General features: G+C 54.2%; 3 protein-coding genes across 3 annotated transcripts; all 3 read left to right on the top strand.

Annotated features, from left to right (window-relative positions):
* Window positions 1-1554: 1554 nt before the first annotated feature.
* Window positions 1555-3261, top strand: QC761_123080 (uncharacterized protein; the record flags this gene model as incomplete). Its single annotated transcript, XM_062875569.1, has 1 exon — window positions 1555-3261. One exon carries the CDS (start codon window positions 1555-1557, stop codon window positions 3259-3261), a length of 1707 nt encoding a protein of 568 aa, XP_062736145.1.
* A 1140-nt stretch (window positions 3262-4401) lies between these two features.
* Window positions 4402-7752, top strand: QC761_123090 (uncharacterized protein; the record flags this gene model as incomplete). Its single annotated transcript, XM_062875570.1, has 1 exon — window positions 4402-7752. The coding sequence occupies one exon, from the start codon at window positions 4402-4404 to the stop codon at window positions 7750-7752; it is 3351 nt and encodes a 1116-aa protein (XP_062736146.1).
* Window positions 7753-11116: 3364 nt separating this feature from the next.
* On the top strand, window positions 11117-13965 carry QC761_123100 (uncharacterized protein). Its single transcript, XM_062875571.1, has 3 exons — window positions 11117-12051; window positions 12112-12401; window positions 12839-13965. The coding sequence occupies exons 1-3, from the start codon at window positions 11916-11918 to the stop codon at window positions 13346-13348; spliced, it is 936 nt and encodes a 311-aa protein (XP_062736147.1). The 5' UTR covers window positions 11117-11915; the 3' UTR covers window positions 13349-13965.
* Window positions 13966-14974: the final 1009 nt, after the last annotated feature.

Below are 14974 nucleotides of genomic sequence, written 5' to 3' on the forward strand. Positions count from 1 at the left end.
CCTGTTCTCGGTATTTGAGCTCACCATTGTAAGTCTCTACGGTCTGCATATGCTACATGTAAAACACACCTCAGTCTGCCTTTTCTGATCGATCGTGTCGGCTTCCCGTCGTCACCAGCCAAGCATAGCCATCACCCAAGCCAGTGCAGCCCATCACCAAAAAGAGCCCAAAAAGAGGTCGCCAACCACCAGCAATCACAGCATGTCTCAAATGATTTACCGTGTCTGGCTGTTAGCGCTAGACCAGAGTGACAGAAATGGACAGCTCAGCAGTCGGTCTGGACTGGGCTGTCCTGCTGCAGGGTGAAGTGGCCCCGCTTTTCTTCAGCTCGTGGTGTCGAGCAGTGCTGGAAGTGCCACCGCGTCACACATTTAAGGTACAAGAAGGGCACTGACGTTTGGTGTCTCTTTGTGCTAATTATGTCCAACGTCAGCCCACGAGAACTGTTAGGAACGCTTTTCTTTCTGTCTTTCTTCCAACTCTTTTACTTTGGCTTTGCCATGTGTGAGCTCATCGCCTAGCGGAGCAACCGCATCGTTGGAGCGGACGAAAAAAAACCAGGTGACGATCGAGGTGGGCTGCGGCAGAGGGCCCTCCTCCGTCACGCAGATCGGTGATTGAGCAGGGGTGTCTTCCCGGTTGGAGCAACAGAGACCCTTGCCCAGTGTCCGGCTTCCCTTTTGTGCGACGTCAACACGCGACACTTGACATTTTGCGACCAGAAAAGCACCACCTTTTCAAGCCACCATTTGTGGCCTTCAGCTATGTTGTGTTGTGCGTCGGTCTTTTCCGCGGTCTGGAACACACAACTTGTCAAGCCGTCAAGCAACCACACCCAAGATAAGGCGTTGCGCTCCGGCCGAGAAGACTCCTGGCATGCGCTCCAATGCAGCGCTTCCCCAGATTTTCACCCAAGCTGGGGGTCCCTACGGCGTGGGTTCACGGGGCTGCATTGGCCTGAGAGGACCCCTACTCCAGCATGTTCAGGCAAAACCCAACCACAATCCAACCAGGCCCCGCATCAATCCGTGGCTCTTGTTTAATAAACCCTTCAAGAACAACAGGTCAGTCCCAAACTAGCCGGGGCCAAGTGAACTCTTGAGAATGTGACACTATTTTGAACTCAGAGATGGGCAAGACAAGGCAGGTGCAGAATAAACTCGGGCCTCTCATTGTTGAAAACAACTGAGCGTCATGTAGCTCCATCTAGCCTCGAGACCGAACAGTGAAGTTTTGGCTTGCACTTTGTAGTTTAGGAGACAATGGCACTTCGAGTTTCCTGTTTCCGTCGATGGTCTTGACCGGATAGAGAAATTTCTTTGTCGTGGTGTTGCAACGAGTGCTGAATACAATGCTCTTGCTTGCTTCCGGGCATTCCGGCATTCCCAACACCGTGTTCCAGACAAAGGACAATGGGGCCTCTAAACTCACCCACGGTACATAATCAACAAACCACAATTTCATCAGGTTGATCTCGCATACTTGAGAAGTCTGACAGTTTGTGAGCAATTGCCAAACACATACCACATCAACCTGAGCAGGCATCGGACACCATGGGATCCGCACCGGCAGTCTACGCCCATACGGCAGAGCACGAGGACGACCCCTATGGAGAACAAGACGGCTACATCAAGGCTACCGATTTTTCCCTGCCTTACTACTCCGAGTTCTCGCGAATCTATGCGCAGACGGTCAGTCAGGGTCTGCTCCGTCACGTCAACTGTGGTTATCTGTCCACCGAGGGAATTGCTCCAACACTTCTCGCCCTCAAGCAGCATGCTCAGTCACTGTGCATCCTCATCCAGCAACTGAACCCGACAACTGGCATCTCCGAGATTGGAGACGGCAGCCTCCACAGGGCCGGAGCTGGCAGCACCGACAAGAGTGATCCTCTTACCCTCAAAGCCAATCTCAATGACGCGTTTGACTTTCTCTCCGACTTGAGCACCCCCTACACCAACGACGATGCGAATCATCAGATTCCCCTGACGGCCATTTTGAACGAGGTGCGCGCCCGCGATGAACTCAAAGGCGTCTCGTATCATTGCCCCTTTGCCGATGCCCCCAAGCCGAGGAATCCCGGGGAGAACCTAAAGCCGTATGCCACCCATCAGAACCTCGTTCTGCACGCCAACGCCTGCTTGGAAAGACTGGACCACGAGTTCAGCACCACCGGCGGGCTGCTCAGCATCTTGCCGACGGACCAGGAGGGCGGGGAGAACCTCAACCATGCTCGCAATACCCTCCTAGGTCAGTGGCTGGCGTACACGCAGCATCTCGTTGGTCGGATGCACGAGCTCGAAAGGTCCTACAACAATGCTCTTGACGCCCTGGCAGGCGAAGCCCTTATCCCGAGTCAGTACCTTTCTGTTGTTGGCCCTACTGGCGCGAGTGAGGGACGCTCCATTGTCTATCCACAAGACAAGTACGTGCTTGTCAATGCCGGTGACGACATCTTCCAGTACCTCCACTCGATCCTCGACAAGCAGGAGACCCTCCTGCAAGCGCAGGACACCATCAACAAGTCAAACGGAGCGGTGGGTGAGGTCGCCATAGTGTCGAGCGAGGGTACGGAGTTGTACACCCAGGGCATCGTCTACGTCGACATCCCGTCGCGATTCTACCGTCTGGCCGGGCAGGGCCGGAATACCCTCTTCGTGATTCCCGCGCACGATGTCCACCCCGCCACGGCGCACACGAGACTGCTCGAGTCCCAGCCTACGGTTGTGCAGGCCATCGCGCCGACGGACCCGGCCCGCGTGACGGTGTTGGAGAAGCGGTACACGGAGCGCATTGCCAAGGCGGAGCAGGACGCCATCGACGTCCACCGGCTCGAGGCCGAAAACGAAAAGATGGAGAGGGAGCTCAAGACGTTCATCGCCGAGCACAAGAGGCTCGTCAAGGTGCGCGATGAGCTCATGAGCACCGTGGATGCCAAGGACAGGGTCAAGATCAACAAGCTCTTTAAGAACCAGGAGAACATCGAACAGCTCAAGGACCAGCTCAAGAATGCGCGCGACCAGGCGAACAAGAGCAAGGAGGAGGCCCAAAAGGCCAGGGCTGACGTCGCGGCAGCCAAGGCCGAGGCTGAGAAGTATAAGCAGACTTGCTTTGCGTGGGATGAATATGTCAAGAGCCTCTCGACGCAAAAGCCGGCGGATGATCAAGAAGACACGATCGTGGACATGTCGGCAACGCTGATTGGACAAGACGATAGTCAGCTTGAGAAAGAGAAAGAGGGAGATGGCGGGATTCTGTGAGCCGAGTGCTCGTTTTGGGAGTGAAATCTTGAGGGAGCTTCTTTTGGCTTCTGTTTTTCTAGAAAATGTGATGCCTTGTCTTTTCAATTTCACCTGTGGTGGTACTGTTGTAGCTTGAATTACCGACAGCACATCGCAAGACGTGTCTCTTGCTCGTTTTAATACAATGTGAGACTTTTACGGATACACAGATCCATTGTGGTGTGTGTGTGTGTGTGTGTGTGCGACAGCCCCTCGGTATACCTATGTGCGTGACGGGATGATAGTCGCCATGGCAACGACTTCGACTCTGTGAGGGTGATGGCTGACCGTGCATGCAGCAACGGCACAGCTTCCCACCGGGACCCCCAAAAGAGAAGCGGACTGAGGGGAATTGACCAATCGTGATTAGAGACAGGTCTTTATTGACCAGACACAAGCTCTTGGAATGGTCATTTTGCAGGTGCACGCTGAATTGAACAGATAACCTGAGCCCCAGTTCCATATCAGTGTTAGCGCGGGATGATGGGGAAAACGGCAGTTTGTTGACTTTCCCCTCCTTTCCCCTCATTTTTTTTTTTTGCTTTCTGTCGATTCAAGGGTCTGGATTGCTCTGGGGAACTACAAGAAGAAAAAGACTCCATTTCTCCAGCCATCTCGATTTCTTGCTGAAGCAGTTTACGGAGCCGGAGCTGAGTAGCAAGAGTGGATATTTCCTGCCATCTTCTTGGAATGGTTTTTGGTGGAACCTCTTTTTTGCGACTGACCAGGCTGGCGCCTTCTCTTTTTTGACGTGGCGGGAAAGACGGAAGAGAGAGGACAGCAAAACAAGAGTTCGCGCCGGCTCACCAAGACCTGGTTCCGATTTCTTCTGAGGTTTGTGACGGCAAATATACAACATACAACCATCAGCCCTGGTCAATACAGGACACGCTCGTCAACTCCACAGGCGAACTAAGATCGAAGATCGGATGCAACAGCGGGCGCGGTGGGGTTAGTGTTTGTTTGCATTCGATATTGGACCCAGCAAGGACAAGCATCTCGAAGACGGCAGAGAACAATGCATTGTTTGTGAGGAGGAGTTGGATTGAGGCTTGCGACGGGCTGTCCTTGAGTTAAACACCAACATTCCTGTGGTGCGACATTCGGGGGGCGGCCACAATGGCGGGACCTCGCCGCCTGGGGTCCAGGACAAGATGGACGGCAACAGCACTCGTATTTTCCACGCTGGCTTCAGCGCAGCTTCCATACATTCCAACAACGATTCTTCTCCCACCACCAGACAAGAATGGGCATCCCATCGGCACAGCTTACATCTTCACGCCCACCAAAGACGATAGCGCCGTCGAGCTCTTGTCACTGAACCTTTCATCTCTCACCACAACAGTGTTATCCACACCCCCCATCACCGGCGCCTTCATGCCGACTATCTTCGCCAACGGCACCTTGGGTATTTTCGCCGGCGACTGCTCCTCCCAGTCCGATGGCTCCCTCTGGACATGGTCCCCAGACTCAGCATCATCAACCCCTCCCCGATGGCACCCCCACCCCCAACCCTCTCTTGCGCCCTTCCACCTGGGAAGTACAATCTCCTTTTCCCTCCAGCTAGCTCCTGCTGTCTCCCCGCCGACCCTTTACCTGTACGGGGGTATGTGTCCCTTCACCAACCTCTCCGACCCCATCCCTTACGACAGCCAGCAATCCTCGGCCATCTACTCCAACTCCATGTTCCGCCTCCCCCTTTCAGCCTCCTCAACCACCTCCTCCCAAGAAGGGGAATACCTCTCCTCCCCCGGCCCCCCCATCCCAAACGCGGGGTTCACCCTCACCGCCCTGCAGCCCTCCCTCTCCAACCGGACCACCGCGTCTGGAGAACGAGCCCTGACCCAGCAAAACGGCTGGGTTTTGCTTGGTGGACACACCCAACAAGCATTTATCAACATGAGCACCGCTGCAGTCTGGTCACTGCCTGAAGAAACATGGAGTTTTATCCCTATTCACGGAGACAAGAAAGTGGACAGTCGGAGCGGGCACACTACTGTTTTGAGTGAGGATGGGACGAAGCTGGTGATTTATGGGGGGTGGGTGGGGGATACGGGGCAGAGAGCTGAGCCGGAGGTGGTGGTGGTCGATATGGGGTTGGGGGGGTTGGGGGATTGGGTTTGGGCGGATGGAGAGGGAGTAAATGGAAGTGGCGAGGGGGAAGGGAGATACGGGCATGGGGCTGCGGTGCTGCCGGGGGATGTTATGGTTGTTTATGGGGGCTGGGGGATCGGTGGGGATGAGATGAAGAGAAAGAGACAGGACGGGGGTGGGGAGGGGTTGAGGTTTTTGGATTTGAAGAGGATGGAGTGGGTTGATGAGTATGTACTTCCAAACCCGAGTTCGAGTTCGGCGGGCAGTGGGCAGGGGGGTGAGGGAAGCGAGGGGAGCGGATCGGGCGACGACGGCCAGGGAGAAGGGGGTGACGAGACCAAGAAGACGCAGATTGGTCTTGGTGTTGGACTGGGTGTTGGGTTTCTGGTCTTGTTTTCGGTGGCTGGGTTCATTTTTTGGCGTCGGCGCCAACAGCAAACTCGTTCTCGAAACGATGCCCTCCGGGATTTATCACAGGGTATCAATGGTTCCCTCCCGAGGGGGATTACGTCGGATGATAATGACGACGAGATGCTTGAGCGGGAACATGGGTTGATGCTCCCTTGGACTGCGGCTTCGGCTAGGGAATGGTACATTGGGGGCGGCGACCCCTATTCTCAAGGGCGAAAGTCACTAGCTTACGAGGGTTTGCGAGGTGGCGTCAGAAAGACCGGGGGCTCTTTGTATATGCCACCACCACCACCCTCGGCGAAGAACGCGAGAGGTTTATACCAGCCCACAAACAAGTCGACATCGTACGAATTTGGGCCCGGAGGAGGAGCAGGCCGGTCAAATCTCATCTCGCCGATTTACGAAGCCGACGAGGACGACGAGGGCGACCTCGGCCAGCAACCCCGGCACCGTAACCTTGGCTGTGCGAGCCCAGAAAAGCCACGGGACTCGTCCGAGGATGACGACCCGTTCTTGACGCCGACAGCAGCCACCACCCCCATCGGCAGCCTCTTCCCCCCACCGAGCATCAGCTCCCGAAGCGGCGGCTCCAGCCCCGAGCGCAAACCACCAGCACCAGCACCACCTCCGCAACCTCAAGATCCAGAGGTGCAAAACTGGCAAAACGACGTTGATGTCGCCGACGCAGTACTCGCCGCTAGAATCGGGAGAAGCAAGTCCATCGCGGCAAAGACGCCCCCGAGGTTGTATCTGGGCCATCAGAATAGCGTTACTGGCACCCGGTCACCAACCAGAGGACCCGATACGCCTACTCTCTTGGTTGAGGAACGGACAGGAAGTAACCTGTCTGAAGCGAGCGCATTCTCGTTTGTTCCTGGTGCGGAGAGACAGCAATTGAGGGTTGCCACGGCCGCTGGGGAGACCAAGCCATCCAGCAGTGGCAGTGGAGGCAGCTCCTCCTCTGCACCGACGTTTAGCACCGCGAGGTCTAGTTTTCCTGTTTTGCAGAGCGAAGGCCCGGGGCTGCTGCACGGCGGTCGACAGGCTGAGACGTATGATGACGGGCAGGGCGGGTATGAGATTTACAATTATGACGGGTACAAAGACGAGGAGGATGCCGATTATGTTTACGTGCCCGGGAGTCCTTCGAAATCAAAAGCTCCGCAGCGGAGGTCGTGGTTGGGGAGCATAAGGCGGGTGTTTGAGAAGGGAACGCCGGAGTCGTCGGCGACGGGGGGGAGCAGAGAGGATCTGAGCAGCCCGGGAGGGCAGCTGGAGGCCGGCACGGGGGTAGATGGCGGGTTGGTTCGGAGGCAGGGGACGCTGCAAAGACGAAAGCAGAACCGGCAGAGCTGGGGTGGGGAAGAGACGCAGGACGGGGAGTGGGATGTTGAGCGGGCGGTGGAGCAGAGGTTGGTGCAGGTCATGTTTACTGTCCCAAAGGAGAGGTTGAGGGTGGTGAATGCGGAGATTGAGCAGGAAGGGGAGGTGGGGGAGGTGGTGAGGGAGGGGGATAGGGAGTTTGACGCCGGGTACTATGATACTTGGGATACGGATGGACCGCCTGCTCCGACACAGCAGGACAAGGGGAAGGGCAAGCTGCCCGAGATTGAGCTGTTACGGCCACCAGAGGGGGAGGAAGCCGAGGAGAGAGACAGGAAGAGGGAGTCAGTCGCGGGCAGCATCACGACCACGCATACGATGGGGATATCACCTTCCACGTCTTTGCGCCAGGTGGAGATCAAGACTGAGGGGTTGCACACTGCCGAGGCGGTTAGGTATGAGAGGTTGGAGGTGAACCCTGGGGTGAGCCTGAGTCCTACTACCATGACACCAGAGAGAGTCATGCGACCCAAAAAGTCGAGGTCGAGGGTATTGGAGATGGTGGAGAGCATCGAAACGAAGAGCTCGAGAAGCTCGCTGAGAGGGGGGGAAGAGGACGAGGTGACGCCCAAAAAGGGGTGAATAGATACTTCGACTGCTTTGATACTGTTCATGAACTAAGCACCTGGATAGTGCTCGCTCGTTTTGGAATGGTCAAAAGGCGTTTATACGGGGTTATTCTTGGGTTATCGTTTTTGTAATTGGTGGTGGATGGACTCGGCAGTGCGATACGAGGTGTAGCAGTAGTCTTTGGAAGCATTCGTTTGAGAGAAGAAAGCAAAGGTGCCTTGTAATTGACCAAGATCTATAGATAGCTGCGAGAATAACATGTGAAAAGATGATAATGTGTGGAAAGGGGTTTCTGGGACGCTCATACAGCTTATTAATCGTGTTCTCGATATATTGCATCTCTGCCACCCTCATATATACCCCCATGGATACCAGTTATCGTGGCAGGCAGATCGTGAGCCCTCAGAGGCATACCTCAGAAACAGCTCCTCGAAAGGTGACAGCGCTGCCTGAAAACACGGATTCTCACCCACCCTCATCTCTCACCCGAGATCTGATGATCTCAGCCGCGATAACACCGTGCCAACCAGCCTGGGCACACCGGCTTCGCTGACCCGGCACCTCACGATATCACATCGCCAATCAGATCACCAACCGTCCAGCCACGCTCCCCGCCAAGACAAACCGATCGACAATGCTAAGATCTGCTGAAGAGTAAAAGAGCTAGCCCGCCCTCAGCCAGGAAATCGTCAACTCTCACGAGAATTTGGCCATTCCGAAAACGAGCCTCTTGGCTGGCGCGGACTGGCAAAGATGAAAAAAAAGCAGCGCCGATGAATTCGGTTCATGCAGATCCCACCAAGGAAGCTTTTTCCCAAAGGGGAGATCGCGACATCTGTTCAGACAGGGCCAGAGTGCAGTGTTCTCCCCCCCCGCATTTCTGCTAGCTGTGGGACTCACCGCCATCGTGAGCAAAATCGTCACCAGATGAGACAACATCTCGCACACACACAGCAGTGTTTCTTGCTGTATCCCGCCCGCAGGCTGGGCAAGATAGACAGGCGGTGAATTTGTAGGTAAGCAGCTCGCCCACCCTTGAGTAAATGATCGAGACAAACAAACAAAGAGAAAGTGATAGACGAGAGAGAAGAGACCGTTCACGACGGTTTGCCTTGTGACGCCTTGGGGGCAGGGACGCTACGGAAGTTTTGACTGTAGCCTGCTTGCTGTTGTGGCTGCGCCGAAGGGTCTTGCGTGACAGCAACCACGACAGGTTCGAGACAATGTTTTCCTGAGCGTCCAGAATTTGGTTGGACAGAATGCGCGCACAGGGTGGAAAAGAGGGTAAACAATGAGCTGTTCCGTTCCCCCACAACAACCAGTTAGTAACGGCCGCATCATCAATGTTATCTCGCCCCTCAGGTTTGTATTTATCGCTGGTATTGCGGCCGGTAAAACCTGGTTGAGCCGCAGGACCAGACTGACATACAACGATGCAGAAAGAACAATTCGATCCCGGAGGCCTTTTCCCACCTGTAGCCTGGATGCTACACTGCCTTTGCACAGGTGACATCGCGGGGTGGAGGCTGGGCGTTGATGCGGGTAGTGACCCCCACGTGCGGTACATAGTTTCAATGTCGAACGCTTCTTCAGTCTTGGGAGGACGGGATGCTGACGAACATGTTGGGAACATTCATGGAGTACGAGTAGCCATATCCACAACTTCTCTGTATTGTCTTAGCTGACAATGGCTTTTATAGGGGCGGACGCGTGTCGTCTCGTCTTGAGGGGCGCAGTCGGCAATACGAGGGCATCGATTCACATGGACTTTTGCTGCATAATCTGTGGTGCCGTTTCTGGTGACCCCATCCTACGCTGCGGGAAGATCTCCAAGGGCTGGTCGCTGCCGTTGGGTTGACAACCACCGTTTTCCACTGGACAAATGTCTCCTATCTCTGACCAAAGCCGACCTCGAGCAGGGTGTCGTATACGAATCGTCCTTGTAGGTGCGTGAGGGTGGCATCAGCCAACCGTTCAGGTGTACTCACCTGAAGATGGAAGCAGCTGAGTCACTGGCCACAGGTGCACACAAAGGGCGATATCCATGTCGTGCAGAGAGCACTGCATTAGGGGGTGCTTCGTGCTTGCAGCAAGTCTGAGAGCTTGAGCCCTCCGCCGAGAGCTTGAGATGCCGTTGCTGCCGACGAAAGCCTCAAACAAAAAGGTGAAATGTGCGAGTCGCTTGAACACGGGTCTGGTGCCAGAGGTTTGTAGTAGGAAATAGGGGCCGTCGGGAGCAAGGAGATAGCTGTCACGTCTGTCTGCGCCTTCATCAGCAGTTGTTTCGGTTTATGCAGGTTGCCGCCCTGTCTCACTTGCTGGCTTCCTCTGTTGGGAGCCCATCCATATCAATCACGGACAGTCGGAACGGGAATGGAAGCTCACAACCGCGATGAATGTGTTCCTCCTCCACGAAATGCCCCGACTCGAGAATCTCAGGCCTTGGCTGACGTCTCGACGCCCTAGTGCTAGGGCATATGGTGGTGTGTGTGCTGTCGACCCACGGCGTATCGTGGTCCACAACCGTTACAAGGGCCATCGTGGTCCTAGTAGCGCTAAGCCTGTCACTAATTATTAACAGATTGATAGCCATCAGGAAACGTGCCTGGAAAAAATGTCGCGCGTATCAGAAGATCTCGACGAGGGTGGTGGAGTCGCACTGTCCCGTATTCTGTTGCATTCCACCCACTGCCAGTCACGTCCTCCTTGTCCAAGGAGAACGGGGTCCCGAGATGCGCCGAGCATGCCAACCACCCACTTAACGCGTTGCTGTTGCTGCCGCGTTGAGCTGTCTCTGAAGCCCTTGATAAGGGGTTGTGTGGACAGGTCGCGAACAATCTCGGATGAGGCGTGTATTGGTTCGAAGGATAACGAGAATTCCGCAAGCCACCGATGAGAAAGATCTTCAGGAACGGGCGGCGTCTTTCGCGGCTCGATTTCCACGATGCCCAAGACCCAAGTGAGCTGAAGAATGGGTACCGTCTACCCCGCCAAGCGGCCCAGTGCTAAGGTTGGACCGGGCATCCTGCGCATCTCACGGCACTACAGGCCGCTCCAGCGGTTTCAGCGTGCCGCCATTGGCCACGAGTGGCTTTCAGCGCCCAGAACCACTAACGTGCCCAGAGAATCCCATGTACCGGCTACCGGGGGGCTGCGTGGATAGCTGTGAATCACGAAGAGAAGCGAGGGCAGTGACGCCATGGGCCCATTATCCATTTCCTAGTTGTTGCTGTTTCCCGTGAGGCCGAGCTCCGCTGGCCTCACCACTCACCGGGGCTGCTTGCCCTGTCAACCCTTCCCTGCGGCAGCGCTGTGCCTTCCAGGTGTTCATGCAGCCCCTCTCCTCTTCCAGCTCTCCCGTCCCCAAGAAACGTGTGAAGCTGTGTCCCATCAAATACTAAAAAAAAAACCCCCCAAAAAAAACACAGAGAGGCAGCAGGTGAAACTGCTGACACTGGAGAATCGTTGAGCGTGTACTCACTCCGTACCAGTATTTCATTACTTGTGCTCTTGAACCAGCAACAGCGGAGCCATCTTCGCCCATCAGTTGACTTATCGGCAACAGCGCTGGTCAGATCTGGCTCCTTCTCACCCAATCCTTGTCATCAAACACCCGCCTCTCCTCGCCGTCCCCACCTGCTCATTGTTGGTGCTTCGGCCGGCTGGTTTTCTCTTTTTTACCTGCAAACGCTCCCCACGCCGCCACACACACCACCTTTTTCTCCTCTTCCTTCCTCCTTCAACACCCTCGCGGGAACACCATCGCTGTCCTTTTCTGTCCGTCGCGCGGCTTCGCCGTGTTCAATTCTAGCTCACGGACTCATCCCATCTCCGGCTCTCTCGCTCAGGTCTCTCATACGAATCATCAGGTCTCCAATCTCCAGCCGGTCTGATCGGGCTCAGGTGTCTCCAATTTTCCCCGAAACCCGCTGTCAGCAAATATCTCTTTCACCACTACCCAACCTGACAAAATTGTCCAACCTGGCATGGCCGTGGCCCAATCCCAGCCAATTCGTGTGTGAGGATCTACTGGGAACAGTTGCGTGGGATTTTCGACTCGATTGACAACGAAATACATCGCCGTGTACCAAACGAGAGATCCACCAGCTGCTCTCCCTAGGGTCAACGAACACCGACACAACACACCAATACCATACCATACAGCCTCGCCCACCATGGGGCAACCACTAACCGCCCTTGTCTGGGCTTTCTTTGGCATCGTTGCTCTGCTACCCAGCCGCTCTCAGGCAACGCCCTCTATCCCAATGGAGTATTGTGCCAGATACAACACTGGTCTCAAGTTTGACCCATGTAGGTGGTCAGTCATCTGGGCACACGGCTTCAGTATACTGACGTTGTGACTCCTGATAGTTGTCAGCGACTTCCAGAGCATGGGTCGTTGCAGAATAAACTGCACGGATCTGAACTTTGCTTTCGCAATTCTGCTCGAGAAAAAGTGCTGGTGCTCAAGCACCGTCCCTAACAAGGCCGATCAGAACGACATCTCGGACTGCAGTTTTCCATGCCCGGGCTATCCCGACGATATTTGCGGTGGAAAGGGTCCTGTTTATGGGTATCTTGAGATTGCCCAGTTCAAGCCTACAGCAACAGCGCCGCCAGCCCCATTTTCCACCACCCGACAGCCGTCCAAAACAGCATCCGTAAGTACTCCCCAATTTTCGAGCGCACAGCACAGAATGCCCGCCAAAGCCCTCCCGCAGCCGTTTTTCTTTTGTCTGCCTCAGCACCACGAGTCGTTGTTCCATCTCTTGGCCGTGCTTGAGAGCCCTGGAGTTACGGCCGTTTTTAACTTTCCCATATCACCCAGGCCCATGTCCCTGCACCCGTCCCTGTGACTATCGTGACCACTGAGGCTGAGATTGTGCAGAGCACATTGCACATCACAGTGACCGTGACACCGTCGATCTCCTCGGCGAGTGTATCTTCTTCAGCTTCATCTCCTGTATGCCTTGTTTTTTTTTATAAATATATATATATATATATATATATATATATATATATATATTAGTTTGTTTGCGATGGCTGGCGACATTTAATTGTTTTGATTTGAGATGGAACATTGCTGACTTTTCAATAGCCTGATCAAGTCGTCACGTCGGAACCGGGCGGCGCAGTGGAGACGGTAACCGTTGGAGGCGTCGTCAAAACTGTGACGGCGGCCTTTCCCCAAGCCACCGGCGGGACGGTGCCAAGTTCTAGCAGTGGCCTGCAGGCCGGAGCCGTTGCCGGCATTGCCGTAGGCATCATCGGTGGCTTGTCGGTTCTTGGACTGTTCGTCTGGCTCTTGTGGAAGAAGAGGAGACAAGAAGAGCAGCAGGGATTTATCTCACCCATGAGAGGTGGTAGTGCTTCGGGCATGGGCTCTATGGGGTCAAAAGCCCCTCAAGTGACGGAGCAGCCATTAACATGGGAGGCCAAACGTCGAAGCCAGCTCATGCCCATTGACCCGCGACTCGATCCGTTCTACGTACGCGATCCGAACCGAAGCCGCGACAGCGTCAACTCCCTACAAGACAACCACGACTATTCCAGACGACTTGATGCGCCACGAGTGCTGAGAGCCACCAATCCAGACCCCGATTATTAGACTGGGGTTTTTTCTCGATCAATTCTTTCGTTTTGCAATTTTCTGGGTTGGAAAATAGGGGTCGGCGGGCTGGGCTGGGTTTTCATGACGTACACGAACGAATCCCGACTATCTTTTTTCTCTGGGGCATTTTCCGCGACGAGTTTTCGTTTTCTTCATTACTGCATTTGCATTCCACGATACCAATGGCGTTTTCGGGCTGGGTGGATACACTAGGAGATAAGGGAAGGGGGACACTTCCGTTGCAATCGCTACTGCTTGCCTGGTGGTTGTTTGAGTTGGGTTGGGAGGCAAGATAAAGTTATGTGTGCGGTCAAGAAAAGATAGGTTTTCTTTTTGGGCTGGAAACAAAAGGCACAGTATGAATGGGGGGTTCTTTCCGTTCTGGGTGACAGCTGTGGTGATGGATTTAATAGGGGATGGTTAGGGCATGAATCGACTGACTGGCATGAAGCGATTCTGGAAAAGACTGATATGGCAAAAGGGTGGGTGAACACATGAAGTTGGCCAAGTGCTGGTCAACGGATGGTTTATTTGTACATATTTACATTGACATTGTCGAGGCTGCCGTCACCCACGATCTGAAGACCACAAGCACATATTTTATGTCTAAAGTTTTTATGTTTTCATATTGCTCAATTGCTGAACAGTCTTCGAGATCCTTCAACCTCGGACTCTCCACGGGGATAATATTCAGCGTGGACTGCGCCGCAGTTAGGCAGATGAGAAACAGCTATCCAAATATCATTGGCCAAGCTTGTAGCTCTGAGGTCGTGATTTCCGACCTCCGAACCGGTGAGATTCGAACTGTGCCGCCCGTACCTGATTTTTTTTTCTTCCCCCGGATTCTGAAAGCAATGACACTGCCTCTTTGACAAAGTGGAGCTGTTGGATGATGATGATGATGATGATGATGACAACTGTGGGTGCTACGGGCATACTACAGGTGACTGCGTGAATAGCGTAACGATTTTGGTTGTGGTTGGCAAGATCGAGAATCGCATCTTCCTTTTCGACATGCATGAAACCAACCAACACATCATCAAACGATGGGATTGGGTGAGAGTTGGGGACGATCCAGACAGGAACAAGCTTTGGTAGGGAGGGGTGGGGATGGAAAGGGAAGTCGTGCCTGAATATCAGTTTTCTCCTCTAGCAAATAAATGTGAGCCGGATTTTCCGGTTGCTGGGTGTAACAATGGGTGGCTGAGGTTGTGGTTTCTTTTACCCCTGAAGATCCCCTGACGGCGTGCACCCAATGCCGTTTGGTGGTCACCCTCCATGATGGGGAGGAGGGGGTAATATATCGTTACTGTGTCCCGTACCTTGCATAGCATTCGGTTCATTGATGCTTGAGATCGAGACAAACAAACAAAAGCCTCCACGTTTGTCAAAACCGTCGAGATGGTTACCAGGATGGTAGTGAGGATGAAGAGAGATGTGATGTCATCATCAATTTGAAACACCGCCAGCCCACTCACAAAATAACGATTGACAGTTCTGCAGCAAAAAAGACGACCAACAGAATCCGCAAACTTGAGAGGTGGTAGAATAACTTGGTCATATCTCCGGACCCTCAGGTATCCGGGTAGATGTAGTGGATATGCTGACTACAACCAAGAAGGC

This window comes from Podospora bellae-mahoneyi (assembly GCF_035222275.1).
Source record: "Podospora bellae-mahoneyi strain CBS 112042 chromosome 1 map unlocalized CBS112042p_1.2, whole genome shotgun sequence".
Lineage (NCBI taxonomy): Eukaryota > Fungi > Ascomycota > Sordariomycetes > Sordariales > Podosporaceae > Podospora > Podospora bellae-mahoneyi.